At 55.5% G+C, this 19,945-nt stretch overlaps 1 protein-coding gene and 1 long non-coding RNA gene across 4 annotated transcripts; one reads left to right on the plus strand and one right to left on the minus strand.

Annotated features, from left to right (window-relative positions):
• Positions 1-122: 122 nt before the first annotated feature.
• Positions 123-2,832, minus strand: LOC135423311 (uncharacterized). Of its 2 annotated transcripts, XR_010434768.1 has the most exons (3): positions 2,505-2,650; positions 1,184-1,319; positions 123-1,076 (listed from the first exon to the last, which is right to left on the minus strand). It is a non-coding gene; the product is annotated as an uncharacterized LOC135423311 (long non-coding RNA). The 2 variants fall into 2 exon arrangements; XR_010434767.1 differs by having other exon boundaries at positions 123-1,319; positions 2,505-2,832.
• Positions 2,820-19,281, plus strand: SYNGR3 (synaptogyrin 3). Of its 2 annotated transcripts, none has more exons than XM_064673402.1 (4): positions 2,820-2,967; positions 11,374-11,614; positions 15,029-15,171; positions 17,005-19,281. In XM_064673402.1, exons 1-4 carry the CDS (start codon positions 2,869-2,871, stop codon positions 17,212-17,214), a joined length of 693 nt encoding a protein of 230 aa, XP_064529472.1. In that variant the 5' UTR covers positions 2,820-2,868; the 3' UTR covers positions 17,215-19,281. The 2 variants fall into 2 exon arrangements, with proteins under 2 accessions (XP_064529472.1, XP_064529471.1); XM_064673401.1 differs by lacking the exon at positions 2,820-2,967 and adding an exon at positions 3,320-3,535.
• Positions 19,282-19,945: the final 664 nt, after the last annotated feature.

The following is a 19,945-nucleotide window of genomic DNA, read 5'->3' on the forward strand; positions in this document are numbered from 1 at the left end:
AGAAGGAGAAAGCCCCCCACCTTGTCTCCTCCGGGTTGTCCTGTCCGTGTATTTACCCCTGAGTAAAACCTGATTGCTTTTTCGTGATAAAAACGAAGGTTAAGAAGTCAGCATGACTTCAGCAGGAGGCAAATCCATACCTTTAATTAAACTCCTGTAAAATCGGAACACAGACAGATCTCAGGCACTTGTCTGTGTGCTGCTGTTTGTTCCCTGTCACTGAAATCCAGGGGGAGTGGTAAATGCAGCCAGAACTTGTTCAAACTGAACTGATGCTCTGGAAAGTGCCATTTCCAAATGCTGCTGTTCTCCATTTGATGGGGAAAATGTCGAAGGTGCAATATCCATCCCTGTTATTGGCTGGCTCTGTGTATCCGTTGATTTGCAGCAATAGGAAGTGAAACAGAAAAAACAGTTTGTGTGTGGGCTGGAGATACGTCCTGAGCTTTATCTGTGCTGTAGCAGGGGAAGAAAACTGGCACCCCATGACGTGAGAAATGATTGTACAAACACTGCACACAGCACAGGTTGGAGGGATGAATCTTGAAGAAAGGGGAGAAGTTTAGGAGCAGGAATATCAGTAGGATACCTTGCCTGATGCACCATGGTCATGCCTGGAAGTCTATAAGGCACATTTTTGTCTGAAAATGGTGATGATTTCTTCTACAGTAACATCTGAAAAGTTCAGGCAGGGTCCTGGTGCTTTGTGCTTTGCATTGTCTGAAATATCCCTGTCCCAGCTGGGACAGGTGGGCTGGGCAAGACGTTTTAGAAAGGGGGAGAATTGAAGTGTCTTTCCCAACATCGTGAGAAAACCAGGAGCAGATCCCACAGGTCCAAATGATTCCCTGTGCAGTAGCCCCAGGAACATGCTGCTTCCCTGGCACTGGGAACCCTCAGGGATCAGGGCAGCCCTTGCCATTGTGACTCTGGGCTGATGGATTCGGGACGGTTTGTTCTCAAAGCATGAAACTGATTTTTGAGGATGCTGGAACAGCTGCTTCTAAACTGCCGAAGCTGATTGAAAATCCCACCTGGGGTAATCCCTTCCAGTTAATTTGGCCTTTGTTCCTGACCTGCAATTCAGGGATGAGCTGGCAGTGATGCTCCTGGCACTGGGGTGCAGTGCCTGGCCAGCTCCGTGAGACATCGTGCCAGAGGAAAGCAGGAGGGACCAACCCACCATTGTCTCCGTGGCCATTTCGGTTTTGCATAGTACAGCGTGATGTCTGCTGAGCTGGTGGCACTGAGGAGTGAAAGGCTGGGTTCTGCTTTTCCTGCTGGGACTCAGAAATAGGCCCAGAGAGACGATGACTCACCTGTAATTGAGAAAAACTGCGTGGCATCACCATGAGCTTTAACAGTTAAATCCTGATCTCACCTGCCAGAGGGAAGAGGCTGGCAGAGCTGACAGGCCAGAATGAGCTGGAAACGGGGCCGAGCGCACGGGAATCCTTGGCTGTGTGACAGCCATGTGTGTGAGGGGCTGGACACACCTGGACACAGGTACCCCCTGTGGTGTGGCAGCGACACTGGTCCCTGCAAGGGGAGATGGAGCTGCAGGGACAGCAGGTGGGAGAAGAGCTGGTCGAGGAGCCGGGAGAAGCCCCCGGCCCCACAGCTCCGCATGCTCCTCCCTGCGACGTTCCTGCAGCTCCCGTCCCAAGCACGGATGATGTCAGAGTTGTCATGGCATCGGTATCTATGGAACCAGGATCATCATCACGGTGCTAGGAAAACTAACTCAGGAGATGGTCCTGGAGCCGCGGGGGGAACTCCTTCCCAGTAATTGAGGGTTTCCCTCTAAGGCTCTTCTTTTTCCTCCTTCCCGCTGTCCATGGGGAGGGAGCAGGATGGGGGCTTGGCCTCCTGCAGTCCCCTGGCAGATCTGGGTGCCCCCTTTCCTGTGTGAGGAAAGCAAGAGCTTAGGCCCTGTCCATCTTCACTTCTCTTTTCTTGCACCAGCTGTGGGTGTGGAACAGCAACGAGCGGCCGCCAAACCCTCCCCTCCGCTCTCAGCTGAAGGTCCCTGTGATCGGCGTCTTGTGCCATAGCTGAGCCTCTGAGGGTCCCCCAAGGGGTGACAGCCACCCTTTCTGGGGGGATGTGCACAGATAGGGTGTTGTCTGAGGGTCAGTGTCTGCAGCAGAGCTGAGCTGAGCAGCGCAGTGACCTCCCTGTGCTCCAGGCATGGCATCTCCTCCTGCCAACAGCCCGGGCACTGACAGGGCGTGGGGCTGCCCTGGCCATAGCACAGGTAGCCCCTGCCATTGCACGGTGACACTGGTGACAACACTCTGTCCCTATGCTGTGTTATCCCCAGAAGCAGCACAATGACTATAGGACAGTAATTCTTGGAATAGCACAGTGACGCTGCCAGTGGCAACGTCAGTGTCCCCAACCACAGCACACTGTCCCCAGCCGTGGCACGGTGACCATGGCCATAGCATGGAGCCCATGGCCACAGCACAGTGACACTGGCTGTCTGTGGTGCCCATACCCACCTGCCGGCGACACTGTCACACTGTCACACTGTCACAGTGCCCGTGCCCACAGCCCGGTGACACTGTCACACTGTCACACTGTCACACTGTCACACTGTCACACTGTCACACTGTCACACTGTCACAGTGTCCGTGCCCACAGCCCGGGCCCGTTGCGGAGGGAGCGCGCCCCGCGCCGGCCGCGCGCACCTGCCGGTGCCCCCCCGCCCCCCCTCAGCCGGCGGGTGGTTCCTCCCTCCGCCCGCACGCGGCGCTGCGGACGAGCCCACGCGGGAGGGGCGCGGGGGGGGGCGCGGGTGGGCAGGCGCGCGGCCGGCGCGGGGCGCGCGCGCGGGGCTCGTCTCGGAGCGGGCGGCGGGGGAAGATGGAAGGAGCGTCCTTCGGAGCGGGCCGGGCGGGGGGGGCCATCGACCCCGTGGATTTCCTGAAGCAGCCGCAGACCCTGCTCCGGGTGACCACCTGGGTAAGGCGGCGCGGCGGGGCCGGCGGGGGCAGTGCCCGGTACCCCGGGCGGTGCGGGGCGGGGGCAGTGCCCGCGCGGGGTGCGGTGCCCGCGGCATCGCCCGGTGCCCCTGCGGGGCCGGTGCGCGGTGCGGGGCGGGTGCGTCGCGCCCGTGCCCGTTACATCGTGCCCGGTGCGGGGTCGCTGCGGCGGGGGGTGCCCGGCGCCCGGGCCGTGCTGGCTCCCGGGGGAGCCGGCAGGGAATTCCCTTGGGAATGGGGCAGGGAGCGGCGGGGGGATGCGCCGGTGCCCGTGCCCGGTTCGGTGCTGGAGGATGGGGTGCGGAGCGGGAGGCAGAGGACATTTTCCTGTCTTCCACGCTCCGTGCATGCGTGTGTGTGACAGAAATCCGGGAGCCAGCCCTGCCCAGCTCCCCGTTCTGCTGGAGGGATGGCATGGGCTTTGGCCGTTTCCCGTCCGTGAATTCCTGCCGCGGAGCGGAGAGCAGGCGGTGGAATGGGCTGTGCAGCCACTCGGGAAGGCTTTGGTGGTCCACGACCAGGCAGCACGGGGGCCCGGATGCCCAGGGGTGAGAGCAGCCCCTAATTTGCCTCCCCAGCCTGGCTTTTCTGCTGAGATCTGCAGGTATGCATGGCCTTGGGAGGTCGGGAATGCCAGGTCCTTCCCAAAAGCCCCCAGTAGGAAGGGTCTGTCCAGCTCCGGTGCTTGGCTGGAGGCTGTGGATGAGCAGAGCTGGGCCAGGAATGGATCTGGGGCATCCAGCTTGATGTGGACGGGGCATTTTGGGCAGGGTTCAGGCACTTGGCAGCAGTTGTGTCCTAGAGGCATTGCCTCAGTCTAGAAAACTTGGTCTGGATCCACCTGGATCCTCCTGGATCCTCCTTGAGTGCAGTGGCAAACTGTTGACAGTGGTGTTGGTTTGGGGAATGGTTGGATAAATCTGACCCGCTGTTGGTGAGTTGGGCCCATGTGAGATAAATCTGTCATGTCACATCCAGAGAGCTCCCAGAGATCCCTTTGGGGATTGGACACTGCTGGGAAGCAGGACCAGGATATGGACTATGGAGATGGCTTAGAAAATAGTCTTGTGTGTATTTGCTGGCTGGCTTATTCAGTGGTAAAGTCCCTGGTCTCGTGGCTCTGTGTTCACAGGGAATTGGTGAAAGCCAAGTGCTTACAACTGCAGAAACACATCAACTTAACTTGAAACAAGTGTAGGAACCACTGATATGGCCAAACACGGGATGTGTGCGGTGCCGTCCCATCCAGTTTGCAATACTGGGGGTCAGCTCCAAAGCCCAGTGAGCAAGGTGGGAGGTTCTGCTCTTTTCAGTGGGCTGGGGATTTGGCTGTGGAAGTTCCACAGTAAAAGCCCTTTGCAGCCCTTTTCCCAGGTCTCACATTTGCTGGTAGACCTGTCAGGGACCCTTCTCCATTGCTGCTCCACTTTGGGGGAGCCTTGGTTGGCTTTTCCTTGGCTGCTGCAGTCCAGTTACCTGTGCCTTAAACCACTTCAGACTTAAAACTCTTTTCCAGTGTGAGCTGGGACTGCAGTTGGGTGGGAGGTGTGAGTGGGGGTTCCCTTCCCACCTGCTGTTTCTTGCAGGTTTGGTAGAGCAGAGCGTGTCCGGGCTCCTTCCGAGCGGTTGCTCTGCTGCTCTTACCAGACAAAAGCCATGTCCAGGGGGAGATCTTGGATGGAGGAGGCAGCCAAAGGCTTTGCTGAGGTCTCTGCTGCCTTTCTGTTCTGTTCATTTGTAACTGCTGCCCTGGGTGAGCGTGGCAGTGCTGTGGCACCTGGTGACATCCGTGTTGGCAGCCGGAGCACGGACCAACGCCCGCCATGCTGCTCCTGGATGCACAAAGCAAACACAGCCCTTCCCAGGCTTCCCTGCCTGCCATCCTGGGACATCCAGGCTGCCCATGCCCTGGATGGTTATTCAAAAAGCCCTAAGTTTAGGTGTTGGAGTGGGCTTTCTTCACATGGTTTTCCCTCCTGTGCTTTGGTGGTGCATCCTTGTAAAATGTGGTTACCCTGGGCAGTCAGACCTCACGTTGGAGGCATCACCCTTGCTGTATGTGTGACATTCCTTGGGGAAAAGAGGAGGGATCTGCCCAAGATGTGCTGGGGTGGTGATGGAGAATCACCACAAGGATTTGGGACCAGTCTCACGTGCCTGGAGTGAGCGACTCGGTGCTGGTGACCATTGCTGGGGCTTCCCAACGAGCCACCACCAAAGGAGGCTCCAGTTCCTCTTTGTGACTCCAGCAGCAGCTTCAAGGCCGTGCATTCAGACCCTGTGCTGGCAAACCTCTGAGGGACTGGCAGGTGAATGGTGACTTCAACACAGAAAGCCCCAAATGTCAGTGATGGCCACAGGGGATTCCTGGTTCTGCCTCACACCACAACCTCCCCCTCACAGAGTAATTCTGAGTATCTGAAGGGGGGAAAAACCACTCCTGGCTTGAGCTGCAAAATCAAAAGCTGGAAAGAACCATTTAACAGTTCCTCATTCATCTCTTCCCCCTCTGTCTGATGCAGTTTGTCAGATGAAGATGTGATCGCTCTTGTGGTTTCCTTTTGAGACATTTTTTGCACAGCAAAACAGACTGGATATTCACGAAGGATGCCCACAGAGTCATGAGTTCCTTTCGCTGTCACTGCCCGTGCCAGCCAGGCTTTCAAGTGGCCACTCAGCTTTGCAGGGGAATTGTTCTCTTGATGTACATTTAGGTTTGGCTTTTAAAGGCAGTTTTGGAAAATATACTAAGAAATGTTTCCAGTAATCCCCATGATTTCAGTCAGAGCAGCAGTAAAAGTGCGGTGCCTACACAGCTGGAAAACCCTTTCCTGCAACACTGGCAGCTGCCTGACCTGATCTGCTGCCTCTTATTTCTTAAAGTTGAATAATTTTGTAGTTGAAGGCAGAACTTAAGTTTAGCATTTTTGGTAATGGACTTATAGGGAAGTTTCACTGGATCTGAGCTGAAAATGGTTCTAACTTATCATTTTCTGTCATCACTGGTCTCAAGCACTGCTGGTGTGCCATGTGCTCAGATTGCAGTACTAGATTAGGAACTTTGAATGGGCGCTGTGTTCCAGCACCTCTTGCCACATTAGAAAAAGTAATTCAGTAAAAATCAGTCATGTGGTCATCAACATGCATCCTCCCTAGCTGATTAGCCTGGTGGACATGTCCATAAACCTATTACAGCCAGCATCAGACCACCTCTCTCTGTGCCAGGAACCGCGTCAGGTCTGACCTCTGTGGTCGTAGCCGTGGTCCCGTGGGAGATCTGGCGGTGCCCAAAGCAGTTCTTTAGTCTTCACACCCTCCAGTAAATTATGCAGATCTGTGCTGGAAACTTCCCTATGACTGACAACTGCAAAGATAAACTGGGGAGGGACCCGGGCCCTGATTTCCCCTGGGTCTGAGCTGGGTGGGCGTTGAGGGAGGCTGGTCCTCTGCCAAGGGTCCAACTCGTCCCTGAGTGGAGAATGTGCCCAAGGGATGTGTGTGGCTTGGCACGAGGGCTTATCCAGGGCTTAGGGAAACACTCTGTGCTAAGCAGGATTTGGCCTGTGCTAATTTGACCTTAATTGTTTTCCCTTCTCGTTTGATGGTCCATCCTTCACTTGCTAGGCTCGAGGAGTGCTGAGCAGGGTGGCATTTGGCTCACTGGTGCCCACACTGGAGTGGTGAGGGGTGACCCAGAGGCTGGTGCTGACTCCCTGGTGTGGTTTGTGCCCAGCACCATCGATCAGGAGCCGCAGCAGAGGAAATGAGCTCGGGGTTATTTGTCTTCATGCGCTGCGTTTCCTTGATGCTGACTTTAATGGTTGCTTGCGTGTGTAATCAAAGCAGGGCTTTGCAGTCTCCTACAACCCCACACCTTCTGGTGATGTTTTTTATAGGTCCCAAATCAGTACAGCGCATCAGCAGTGGGAACATCTCACCTTAAAATGGCTGACAGTTCACACGCCAAAGCTTTCAGCTCGTGCTCCCTTGTGTTATTTGCTTTTTATTTTCCTTGCACTGGCTGTGCTCAGACCACGAGGTCTCCTGGAGCACGTTTTAATCGTTGGGCTGCAGAAGGCTGAAAGCAAGGGGGGTGAAAAATGTGTGTGTGCTGGGGTGCAGCAGGTTCAAGCCCCAGGAGGGAACAGGGAGCTGCAGAGTATAACTCCAGAAGGGAGTCAGGCAGCCTGACCAGCCACCGGCCTCCAGATGGTAAAAACCTGGTGCAGAGAAGGCAGACACGTGGCTCCAGCTTTATCCACACCTAAAAAGTATCTCTCTCCATTGTGGGCACACGGGTGTCCCAGTGCCCTGGGCTCCTGGGATGGCAGCTCTGGGTCCTGCAGAATCACAGAATTCTGGAATGGTTTGGGTTGGAAGGGAGCTTAAAGCTCATCTCATTCCACCCCCTGCCACAGGCAGGGACACCTTCCACTAGCCCAGGTTGCTCTAAGCCCCATCCAGTCTGACCTTGGACACTTGCAGGGATGGGGCAGCCACAGCTTCTCTGGGCAACCTGTGCCAGGGCCTCCCACCCTCACAGGGAAGAAGACTTTTCCTGTTGTCCTGTATTCCAGAAATGCTGTCTGGCCTGGAGAGGTCTCCTCTCTTGCTTGGAAGCAAACTTTAAACTAGGGGAACTGGGCAGCTGGCTTTCACTGCAGAGTGAGGTCCCAGTTTCTCCCTGGTTTGCTGGAGCACGAGCTCCCTTTGCCCTCGCACGAGTGTCCCCGTGGGTCCGAGCGCTTCCCACACCTCCTGACCAGCCTTGTGCTCCCTCCCAGGATGTGACTGGGGCACTGGAGCTCCTCTGTGTGCCTCAAGTGCAACTCTGAATGGACAGGCTGGGAGAAGGGAGCTTTCCTCCTCCCCACCCTCCCCACTGGTGGTCTGTGCCACCGGAGCTGCCGGAGCCGGGGCTCCCATCGCTCAGGGCTGAGGAGCCCCCCACCAGGAGCCCCCCACCAGGAGCCCCAGCACATTCCTGGGGAAGCTTTGGCAAGGAGGATGCAATTCCACACTGGAGTGCCTGGAGAAAATTTATTTTTCTTACCCATATCTTGCACTGGTTCATCCAGCAAGAGCAAGATTTGCTGCTGGTTGTGTTAGGTTGTTCAGCTGGAGAATGGAGTGTCCTGTGAAGGCTCCTTGGCAAATCCTGTGAGATATCACTCAGGCCCATGGAATCTCACTCACAGTGCAAAATCTGACCTTGTATTTTTACTTTCAAGTCTCTGGTTGGGGGGTTTGGGCCGCTGTGGTTTGTAGAGGTGATTAGAAAATGGCACTTGTTTTGCATGAACTTTAAAAAACACGGGGTTTATTTTCCCCCATCTACCCACATTTTCTCAGAAAAAAAAAAAAAGGCATTTTTTGATCTATAGTTAGAATGACAACACCAAATCTATTCTCACTAAAATGTTTTACCAGCACCAGTTGTTTTTTTTTTTTTTTAAGAAAAACTAACATTTCAAACATGGGGTGAGGGAGAGAAAACCCATGTTTTGACAGAGGCATGTTTTGACAGGAGTATTTCAGCCAGAGCTGATGTTTTAAGCTCATCTATCAAACATATGTGCTTGAAATTTGTTACTATTTTGACCACCCAAGATTTTGATGTACAAAACATTTCCCATGTTTTGTACATCAAAACGTGGTCATGGGGGTCTTATGGGATGAGCCACTTGGGTTGTCTGGCAGCAAGAAGGATGCCTTGCTTCCCAAAGCCCCCTGGAGCTGGAAGATAAGTGGTAAAACTTTTCTGGGCATCCTCCATCAACAGCCCCGGGTATGCAAACCTGGTGCAGGTACCAGACCTCTGCTCTGTGACATCCTCAGTTGTATTTACAGGAGCTCTGCCTCACCCACCAGAACTCTGGGCTCCCACCAGGCTCCCAAAGGCATGGGGAAGGTTGTTACTGCTGGGAGAACGGAGTAAAACTCTGTCAGAGGAGCTGAGTACAAGTTTGCTGCCCTGCCAGAGAAGTAATCGCGTGGAATCAGGGGTTCTCAATTATTCATGATTTCCAGAATCACATTATTTCTTCCAGGGCCTGTTTTACTAATGCTGTTGCTATTTCTGATGGTAAATAACAATTTTGCATTATTTATGAACGGATTTTTTACAACTGCTGATGTTACAGCTGCTGCCAGAGCACTGGGAAAATCATTATTGCTGTTTGTTGTTGTTTCTTCTGTACACACAGTGCCCTTGTTGTGTGCATGGTGATGGTGATGGTGGTGATAATGATGGTGATGGTGGTGATGATGATGGCGATGATGATGGTGATGATGAGCTAAGGGTGGCACTGGTGAGGAACAAGGTGCAGATGCCAATGGGTGACTTGGGTGGCCACTGAGCTTGTGGCTGGTGCTCAGAGCTGAGCTGAGCTGGGGATGGATGGAGGACAGGACCCAGGTCATGATTAAATTCCAAGAGCAGGAAGGTCTGATTACCTCCCTGTTCCAGAGGTAACTGCTTGCAGGAACTCCTACACACCTGAGATGGGGTGTACTCCACAGACTCTGCTGCTTCTGCTCATCATCTATTTCAGATGACACCCTACAGATCCAAACCAGGTCCCTCACCAATCCCATCTCATTTTAGTAGATCAGTCTCTTGCAGATCCACTTCTTTGTCCTCCAGTTTGGAGGAGACTCAGTGGAGATGGTCAGAGATGTGTTTGCTTATGGGACACTTGCCTTTGTAAGTAGCTTCAGGCAGAGGAATTCCAGAGTCACTGAGGTTGGAAAGGCTCTCCCAGCCCATGGAGTCCCCCCTGTGCTCCATCCCCACCTTGTCCCCCAACCCAGAGCACTGAGTGCCATGGCCAGGCCTTCCTTGGACACCTCCAGGGATGAGGACTCCACCACCTCCCTGGGCAGCCCCTTCCAATGCCTGACCACCCTTTCTGATGTCCAACCTGAACCTCCCCTTGCACAGCCTAAGACTGTGTCCTCTCATGTGAGGAAACTCTGGCCCAGCTTCACTCCAGCACTGGAAGGAATTTGGAGGAGGTAAATCCAAATTAAGTCCTTTGGGGAGGTCAGGGGTGAGGCATTTGGCCCATGCTTAGGAGAAAATGTCTGTCACAATGTTACGTTAAAGACTGTTTGGGTCTTTGGGGGTGGTTTGCTCCATTTCCCCCCTCTGTGATGTGGCTTCCTGGGGGGTGCTGGAGGTGACCCATGGCAGGGCAGCAGCACTGGGACACGGGTGACTGTGAAAGCCACCTGCTGTGGCTCCTGGGCTGCTGCCCCTGTGTCTCCCATCCCTGTCTCATGCCCCCCATGTCGTGCTGTTCCTGCGGGTGCAGCGGGAGCTGATCGTGCCCCATGTCCGTCCCCAGCGGCTCCCAGGCAGCCTCTTGTCTCCCCTCCCGCATTCCTGGCCTCCAGCAGCGCCTGGGGAGCTGGGAGCCAGGCAGGGATGTGGGCAGGGATGCAGGCAGGGATGCAGGCAGGGATGCAGACAGCCAGGGCTGAAATCAGAGGCTCACAGCGGGATGGACGGTGCCTGCAGGCCTCCCTCCCCTCCTGCTCACAGCCCAAGGTGCAGGCATGGGGCAGCACTTCCCAGGCTCTGATGGAGCAGGATCCAGAGTGGATTGGGATGCAGCTGGTCCCGCAGCTTCCGCTCCTGCCTTTGGTGTTGGGAGATAAGGGATTTACTTCAGCCTGCAGCGTGGTGAATGGTATTAGTGCAGGCTGCTGCTGCCAGCCCGCTCCTTCCCTGCCTGCAGGGATGAGACACCCTCCTGTCCCAGCCACCAGCAGCCCCCCTGCCCTTCTCTCCCTGTCAGGGCCCAAACCGGGTCACTGGATAACGGGGGCAGGTCCTGCATCCTCCAGCCCCTGCTAAGCCAGGTGGAAAATTGCCCAGTCATTCCCAGGGCAGCCTGTCCCCTGTGCCCAGGTGAGCTGCTCCCCACCTCCCGTCCCCCCTCCACCAGGCATCCAGCCCTTCCCTGGCTCAGCCTTCAGCAGCTCAGTTATCCTCTGGCACTTCATTCCTCCTGGCTCCACAGGGACACAGGGAGTTTATCCAGAACAGCCTGATGATGGAGAGCAGCATGAGCACAAGGACTGTGCAGAGACCTGCCCCGTCTGTTTATTTTTACCCTCCCCAGCCTGTCTGGAGGAAACATCCTTAAAATACTCTGCAAGGCAGGGCACTGAAAGGCAGGCAGGCTCACAGGAGAGGACCACCAGGTACCATCCACCAGCCCTCTGGCTGGAGCCACCAACCAGACAGGAGTCAGGATCCGTCTCACAAATGCCATGTTGCCATGGAGTCAATGACAGGACTGAATCCAGTTATGTTGCTGTTGGAAAAGGGAGGTAAATGTAAACAGCAGCAAGCTGTGTTTCCTCCTTCCTTCTGCAGATCTTCTCCATCGTGGTGTTTGGCTCCATTGTGAATGAGTGCTACGTGAACAAGGACAGCCAGAGCTCCGAGCTGCTCTGCATCTTCAACGAGAATGAGAGCGCCTGCAGCTACGGCGTCGCCGTCGGCATCATCGCCTTCTTCGGCTGCATCTTCTTCTTCATCGTGGACCTGTACTTCCAGCAGATCAGCAGCGTCAAGGACCGCAAACGGGCTGTGCTGCTGGACCTCGGCTTCTCAGGTACCTCTGCGGGCTGAGGGAGGGGCGGCTCTGGCTCCAGGGGGTCGGAGCTGGGCCCTGCAGCTCCACTCCCGAGTCCTCCCCTCTCCCCCCACGGCCTGACACAACTTCAGTGCCTCGTTCAGGGAGAACAGGGGTGGCAGGGGCCTTGTTCCACCCAGCCATGAGCTCAGGGGCAGTGGTGAGGAAGCTGCATGTGGTGGCTTGGGGGCAGAACCACTTGTCTGTGTCACTGCTGCAGCTGGAGACATTTCTGAGCTGGCTTTGGTGAGGCCACACAGAGAAGTGAGGCTTGATGGTCACGTCAGAGACCAGATGGGGGTTTTACCCTCCCACATCAACTTCTGGCTCATGAAAAGGTGGTTTCATCAGTCGTGCTGAGTCTGGTTTCACTCTGTGCATGTGTTTGGAGCAGAGCAGAGGCAGTTTCTGCACCCCTCTGGCCCCCCTCACTGTGGGGAGGGGGGCTGGGACCCCCAGGGCTGGCGTGGACCTTCTGTGCCCTCTGGAGCCCCTGGACCTGAGGCTGATCCGTGCAAACAGGAGCAGGCAGGATGCCTTGAGCTGGGAGAGAACATCCTCTGCTCGGCTGCTGCGGGAGCTGCCTGGCTCTGCTGGCAGCTGATGTTCCCCATTCCCAGGCTCTCGTGTCAGCAAAGTCTGAAGGTGATTTATCCAGCACAGGCGTCGCTGGTGGCTCTCTGTCCCAGATGAGAGCATCCATCATCACCTCCCTGTGCTGGCCTGTCACTGAGGGTGTTCTCTCCTTGCTGGAGAGCTCATTTCCATGGTGCTGGAGCACCGGTGTCCAGCCCTTGTTAGGGAATATTTACAACCCCTTCCATGAGGCTCGGTGCCTGAAACCCTTGGATTCAAGCAGAAGGGGAACATCACATCCATCTCCTGGCTGCTGCTGCGTGTGGCAGAGTGAGGCTGCAATCCTCCCTCCCTGCCTTCCACCTCCTGGCAGTCCTTTGCTCCCTGCCAGGGATGTGGGAACTGGCACTGCTCTCCATCTCTGCCTTATTTCTCCTTGGTCCTTGTCATACATCCACTGACTGAGGGAATGAGAGTATCATGGAAGCCTGGAATGGTTTGGGTTGGAAGGGATCTTAAAGCCCATCCAGTCCCATTCCCTGCCATGGGCAGGGACACCTCCCACTAGCCCAGGTTGCTCCAACCTGGCCTTGGACACTTGCAGGGATGGGGCAGCCACAGCTTCTCAGGGCAACCTGTGCCAGGGCCTCACCAACCCCACAGGGAAGAATTTCTTCCTAAAATGCACCTGGGAAGTAACTGGGACACAGACAGGGGTTCAGGCAGGGCCACCACGCTGCAAACAGCATTTGCAACTTTCTCTTCCAGCTCTTCCAGCTGCTCCTGTAGATAGGGGTTTGCTTGGGACCAGGCTGGGATTAGGGTGGTAACACATCTTTCCTGGTGTTTGCACTCTGTTGTCTGCAGATCCTAAAATGATAATTATCTCCTGGCTCTTGTGGTGCCTCCTGGCGTTTTCCATTTCCCCCTGTGTGCTGGAGGTTGTGGAGCTGCTGCTGGAGCAGCCGGAGCTGGGACTGGCACGTGCAGCCTCGCCACGTCACTGCCAGCTCAGCCCTCCTTGGGGGGTTTTAAAATCTGTGTCAGCCCTCCAAACTTTGAACCACAGCTGGCTTGTGTTTCTGGAGATGCTCTCTGTGCCTGACCCCATCTCCTCCATCGGCAGCAATTCCTGCCTTCCCGTGGCACTGCAGGGAATCCTCCTCCTCTCAGGGCTGCAGGCAGAGCTGATGTGGAGGGGAAAGGCTCGTCTCTGCATCACCAAACCTCTGGGAAGTCCACATGGGTGGCAGGAGAAGCAACCCCAGGGACACGACTCTGGCTGGTGGTTTCAGGATGAGGAGGGTCGGGTCTCCCCCACCTCGGTGCTGCGGAGGAATTTGGCAGCTGCAGTACCCGGCACAGCCGGTGCACGGTCGGGAATGTGCATGATGTCATTGTAACTCCTGAAAGCCCTCGGGTGACACCAGGGACAGATGGGCTGTGATGGCACTGGGGACCCAGACTCATCTCACACCAGCCAGCACCATCTCTGGGGTGTGCATCTCCTTGTGTCCAAATTTAGGGGTTGGATCTGCTTCCCGTAGCAGGGAACAGCTGCTGGTAAAGCCCTGTTGTAACAGAGCTGGGGAGCAGAAAACATCTCTGACCCTGAGGACCTTTAAGGAATAAATCCCAGAGGTCACTGACAACAAGCCATCATCCTAAGGGGAAGTGAAAGTGCAGAGGCAGAGCTTTGGTAGTTTGGTGACAGGACATTTCTGGTGAAATTCTGTGCTTTGGAAAGGGAAAGCCTGGCTGATCCTTGCTGTGAGGGCAGTTTCCTGGCCAGGCTGATGGAAGTGTGGATGGTTGGGAAGCCCCAGGCCCAGCTGTGCAGGAGAAGGAGACAAAGAATGTGGCTTCTTAAACTGCAATTAGGAGCAAACTGTGAGTTAAAGGCAGTGGGCCCTGTGACTCCAGCACTGGGTGGGGATGCTCATGTGCATTTTATATCCTACTTAGGGACAACTGGCAAGATAAAAGGGAATAAAGGGAAATAAAGGGGAATAAAGGAAGGTTCTCCCTCTCCCTGCAGTCAGACAGCCAGCAGCCCCAGGGGACTGGCAGTGTGGCTGCTCATACTGATGTGCTGATGATCCTTGGGAAGGTGCTGGGTGGAATCAGCACCAGGAATCAGCATCAGATCAGAATTCCCAGCATCCACACATGCACTGACATCCAAATTGGAGGGTGGGGGGACCTCAGGAAAGCTGGAGACCCTTAAAACAGCATCATGGGAGGCTCCAGGTTGTGCAGCTCCTCCTCCCAGCTCTGGAAAGCATCCCTGCTCCTTAGGCTGTGTGCTCTTGGCTTGTTTCTTGACTGTTTGCTGAGCTCCTTGGCATCTGGCAGAGCTGTTGGCTGGTGATTGAATTAGGGGAGCTGCAGCCATATCTTGCTCAAACAGCTTTGGTTCCAGTAAGGAATAATCACCAGAGTATTTTTGCTCAGTTCCACAGCCCCAGAGGGATTCTCTGCAGGGAGGAGCAGAGCTGTCACGTGTGTCACAGAATCACAGGATTATGGAATGGTTTGGCTTGGAAGAGACCTTAAAGCTCATCCAGTTCCAGCCCCTGTCAAGGGCAGGGACACCTCCCACTATCCCAGGTTGCTCCAAGCCCTGTCCAACCTGGCCTTGGACACTTGCAGGGATGGGGCAGCCACAGCTTCTCTGGTCAACCTGTGCCAGGGCCTCCCCACTCTCACAGGGAGGGATTTCTTCCCAATATCCCATTAAATATACCCTTTGCAGCAGCAGGTGGGGTCCTTGCAGGAGAGGAGGTGACAGCACTGACCAGCTCTGTTCTCTTCCAGGTTTCCTGGCCTTCCTGTGGTTTGTGGCCTTCTGCTTCCTGGCCAACCAGTGGCAGCGGACGACGCTGACCAGGGCCTTTGCGCAGGGGGCTGATGCTGCACGGGCAGCCATCACCTTCTCCTTCTTCTCCATCATCATCTGGGTGAGTGCAGCCCAAGCTGAGCTGGGCAGGGCAGACACAAAACCTCCTCGGGGCAGACACAAAACCTCCTCGGGGCCCAGCACCGGGCTGGAGGAGGAATCTGGGGAGGGTTTGGAGAAGTGAATCCTGGTGGGCACTGAGGGGCTGCACTGAGGGAACTGTGGGCCCTCCACAGATGAAACTGGTGGTTTCTTACCCAGGAAGCGTCAGCTCAGTCCCCTCTCTCTGGGTAATTCCAGGCTTCCCCTTCTCCTGCACCTGGAAAGTTGTGTTCCCGTTGAGAACGTGTCACCAGCCACGAGCTGCCCTGATTTCGGGGCCTCGTTAGAGGCCAACCAGTCCCCAGGAGCAGGTCACTGCTCTGACCTGGTTTCATGGGATGGCAGGGGGATTTTGGGAGCTCTCAGGCTCATCAGCTCCCTGGGACAAGCCAGGCTGGCCCCTCTGCTGTCCACCAAAAGGCAGGGGCTTGTAGAAACCTGCTGTGCTCCCTGTTTTTGGCTTTGTGCATCCCCAGGGACACAGGGGCAGGGGAGCTTCTCCCAGAGCCCCTTTCCTACAGCTGCTGGACCCCACATGTCGTGGGGGCCTGTGCCACTCAGGGGGCTCCTGCTCCACAGACTGTGTGTGGAGAAGCCAGGACAGCTCCGTGTCACCTCCGCTCCTCCAGTTTTTCCTGGGCAGAGAGCCCCAGGATGTGCCCTAATTCCATTTTGCCTTAAGGGAATTGGGGCAAAAGCCAGCCCGAGGTTTTCCAGCAGCAGCCTGGCTCCAGTTCCTCACCAATTCAACTGCTCCCTGATTTATGATTATCCAAATAAATCTCTTTTAATCCCAGCTCCCCACAGCTCTTCTCCATCCCTGTGTTGCCTGAGTGCCCGTTGAGTGCAGCCCCCAGGGCTTCCCCTCAGCATCTGCTCCCACCCCAGGTGGGCAGCGGGGACACCACTCCCCTGTTACCATCCCAGAGGATGGCCAGGATGGTTGGGAAGCCATTCTCAGTGTCTACAGGCATTTTTTTCCCCCTCCTGAGCCTGTCATGTATAAACTAATTGAAATTGTTAATGAAACCTCCTGAAATCAGAGCGAGCACTCACAGCTCTGCTGCCCACATTTCCCACCCTTTGTGACCTCAATTCTGGCAACCTGGAAGAGGGTGAAGGAGTCTTGGCAGAACTGACCTATTTTCCTGGCCTGGCACTCATCAGTTTTCCCTCCCCACAGCACAGGGGTTCATTGGTGCCAGCAGTGCCAAATCTGCACAGACAGGGGTCTTGAGCCCAGGCTGCAACCCCCACCCCCAACACAGCTTTGGGGTCAACCTGTCACACAGAAATGGCCCCTTTAGGGTTACAGGGTGGGCTTTGGGCTGGATTAGCTCATGGTTATAACAGAGTGGGGCAGCAGCTTCTTGGGATGCTGCCAGGTGCTCAGTGCTGGGGACGTGGGGTCCTGGGGGAACTCAGGGTCCTGGGGGGATGTGGGGTCCTGGGGGACCCTGAGGGCAGGGTCCTGAAGGGACACAGGATCATGGGGGAATGCAAGATCCTGAGGGCACTGTGGGATCCTGGGGGGATGTGGGGTCCTGGGGGAATGTGAGATCCTGAGGGGGTTGTGGAATCCTGGAGGGAAGTGGGGTCCTTGGGGAATGTGAGATCCTGAGGGGGTTGTGGAATCCTGGAGGGAAGTGGGGTCCTGGGGGAGTGCAAGGTCCTGGGAGGACGTGAGGTCCTGAGGGGTCACGGGGTCCTGGGGCCATGCAGGGTCCTGGGGGGTTTGTGGGATGCTGAGACCATGCAGGTTGCCCCCCGTGACCTCCTGCTCCTCCCGCAGGTGGTGCTGGCAGTGAGGGCCCTGCAGAGGTACCGCCTGGGCACGGACATGTCGCTCTTTGCCACCGACCAGTTCCCCGCCGACCCGAGCGCGCCGTACCCCGGGTACCCCGTGGGCAGCGGCACCGAGAGCACGGAGACCTACCAGAGCCCCCCCTTCACCGAGACCTTAGAGGCCAACCCCAAAGGTTACCAAGTGCCAGCGTACTGAGGGCCCGGGGCGTCCCCGGGGCCGCGTCCCACGGTGCAGCACCGGATCCGGCCGATCCCAAATGTATTCAGTCCCATTTCCTTGCCGTGGCCAGTCAGTGCTGGGTCCCTTTATTAGCTCGTTGTGCAGTGAATTCTGTACAGTGGTATTGGTTCTTGTCTTACCTGTCCCAGGGTTTCTAAAAGCAGTGTTCCCTCTAAGCCAGAAGGAAGGAAGGTTGTTACCACATCACCTACACGTGGGGAAGATGAATAAATGCCCTCTCTAAGCCTTGGTGCCGGGTGCTGGCTCTGCTGGGAAAGCCCAGGACACCTTTTCCTCTTAGAAAACAGTAGCTGAGGAGTTATTTCTCTCATTCTGAGGAGTTATTTATCTCGTTCTTCCAGAGCTAACACAGAATCTGTTGAGGGTGGGTGGGTGGTGGGGAGGGTTGGGCTCCTGCTGAGGAGCTTTCCAGTCCATGTTCCATGGAAAGTGCCAAATTCACAAGGAAGTTAAGTGGTGTCTGTGTTACTTTTCTTTGTATATATTTACTGTACAAAACAAATATCCAAACAGGTGTTTCAAACTTGGCTTAGAGGCACGGGGGGAGGTCACAGTGGGTCGGGGTCAGGGTCAATATCCAGATTAAGTCTGTTCTTCAATGGGTTCTGCTCAAGGGTGTAAAAAGTTACTGTTTGAAACTGGAAACCAGTTCAGCAGTAGCTGGCTGCTAACTGGGAATAGCCTGTGATCAGCAGGATATGGCATGTTGTGGTTCTGTTTGTTCACCAGGGAATTGGGAAGTTTCTGGTTGGCAGCGCTGCCACGTCCTCCCGCTCAGCCCTGGCACCAAGGGCGGGGGCTCAGATGCAAAGTCCAAGGCCATTAGGAGCAATATTGGACTTGTGTTTTCATACTGGGAGCAGCCACCATCTGTCAGCTGCAGCAGAACCCCAGGTGGGGACATGTGTGTCACCCTGCAGTCTCCAGAAATGAGGAATTCAGGCAGGGAACTGGAAAGGCTTCACAGGCCATTGAAGTCCCTCCCGACTGGGCTCACATGTTTGGAAATGGGGGGAGAGAGTCAGTGAAAAGCACCCAGGAAAGAGGCTCAGTTTGGAGTTTCAGCTGCAAAATTCCTGCCTTGTAAAAACAAAATATGTAAAATCCAGTGGGTCCTTGTCAGCCACCTGCCGGCTTTCCCTTCCAGCTTTCCCTTCCAGCTTTCCCTGCCGGCTTTCCCTGCTGGCTTTCCCTGATAACTTTCCCTGATGACTTTCCCTGCCTGTGCAGCAGCTGATCCAGGCCATGTGTCCCTGAGGACTGAGCAGAGGAGCTGAAACTTGACTTCTTGACCCCCTTGGTGGCAGCTCCATCCTTGGAGACCCCCAGCTCTCCCAGCTCTCCAGCACTCCGGGATCTTGCCTTGCCAGTTCCCTCCGGCAAAGCCGCTGCTGCCTTCGCCCTCGTGAGGAGCAACAGTCAGAGCCTGCTCCTCCCTGTGGAGCAGGTCCTGGTCACCACCACCACAGCTCATTCCTGCTGCCAAATCCCATTTAAACCAAGTAATCAGCAGCAAATCCTCCTGAGCGGTCACTGCCGGTGACAAAGTGCATTCCCTGCCTCCCTCCATCCAGGCCGAGTTCCATGAGCATTCCCTGGCTGTGCCAGTGCTGAGCTCCTCACAGGTGCCTGACCAGGGACACCCAAACCCCAGGGTAGCCTAAATGAATTCCAGGATCTTTGTGGTTTTGTGGAGCCAGTCTTGCTGGGAAAGGAAAAACCCCAAGGATTTTAATACAGGGTCCGGTAGAACTGTAGCAATATTTTCCTTAGAGGGAACACTGAAACTTTAGCAGCACAACCAGTACTCGTGTTAATATTTTAGCAAAATTATAATCAATTTAAATGTTTAAATTGATTGTACGTGAGATAATGTTCGTTCGGTACAGTGTATTTTTTCTAACTATAATATAACTGTTCCAGAGTTTCCTTGTATCCGTGAAGAGCTAAAGCTGTGTCTGCCTGCGGGACGTGTCCTGCCCCCTGTACCCCCCATGCTGAATATTACACGCTCTGAATGTCCCCCCGAGGCCTGCATTGCCTTTCTTTGCCCCACACGCACATCCCACCACGCTCGGTGCCAGGACTGACCTCGGGAGTCAGGGAATGACATGGGAATGCCGCCGGCACAGCTCCAGCCCCCGGCTGAGGCACCTGGTTCTTCTCGAGGTCAGCAGCTTGTTCCAGCTCTTAAAAATCAGTGTTACCTTCACCTTGCAGGCAGCACTTGGCTGCTCTGCTGGGCAGGAGAGGAGGAGGAGGAGGAGGAGGAGAAAGGGCTTGGGCACCCGAGAGGCTTCCTGGCAGCAGGAAGGTAGGACAGATTGTTCCTTGATTAAACCAGAGCAGGGAATAACGTGTCCAGCCACATCAACAGGCACCTCAGGGGAGGTTAACTCTGATTCCTCTGCACCCAAAATGCCGGTCCCTGTCAGGGAGGGGAGCCTGTCCCTGCTGGGGTGGCACTGGGACAGGCAGCTCGGACAGGCAGGACACCCATAGCTGGGGTGTTTTCCCAGGGAATAGTGATGGGTTTATGTAGGATGTGGCCACACTGAGGCAGGAGGGGACAACCCAAAAGTCAGGTGGCCCCATAGCAGCCAAGATATGCCAGCCTTGAAAGGAGCATTGACCCACCTCAGCCTGACCCAAACACTCCCCTTTTTGGGTTGGCGGGGGGGCTGTT

The sequence above is a fragment of the Pseudopipra pipra genome, chromosome 16 (genome assembly GCF_036250125.1).
Source record: "Pseudopipra pipra isolate bDixPip1 chromosome 16, bDixPip1.hap1, whole genome shotgun sequence".
NCBI lineage: Eukaryota > Metazoa > Chordata > Aves > Passeriformes > Pipridae > Pseudopipra > Pseudopipra pipra.

What these genes read in the sequence shown, in the direction of transcription:
- SYNGR3 (XM_064673401.1), top strand. Translation starts at nt 3,335, where the DNA reads ATGCGTGTGTGTGACAGAAATCCGGGAGCCAGCCCTGCCCAGCTCCCC. An exon ending in GGGGGCCCGGATGCCCAGGG is followed by an intron (nt 3,536 to 11,373) that starts GTGAGAGCAGCC and finishes TTCCTTCTGCAG; the next exon opens with ATCTTCTCCATCGTGGTGTT. An exon ending in TCTTCTCCATCATCATCTGG is followed by an intron (nt 15,172 to 17,004) that starts GTGAGTGCAGCC and finishes CTCCTCCCGCAG; the next exon opens with GTGGTGCTGGCAGTGAGGGC.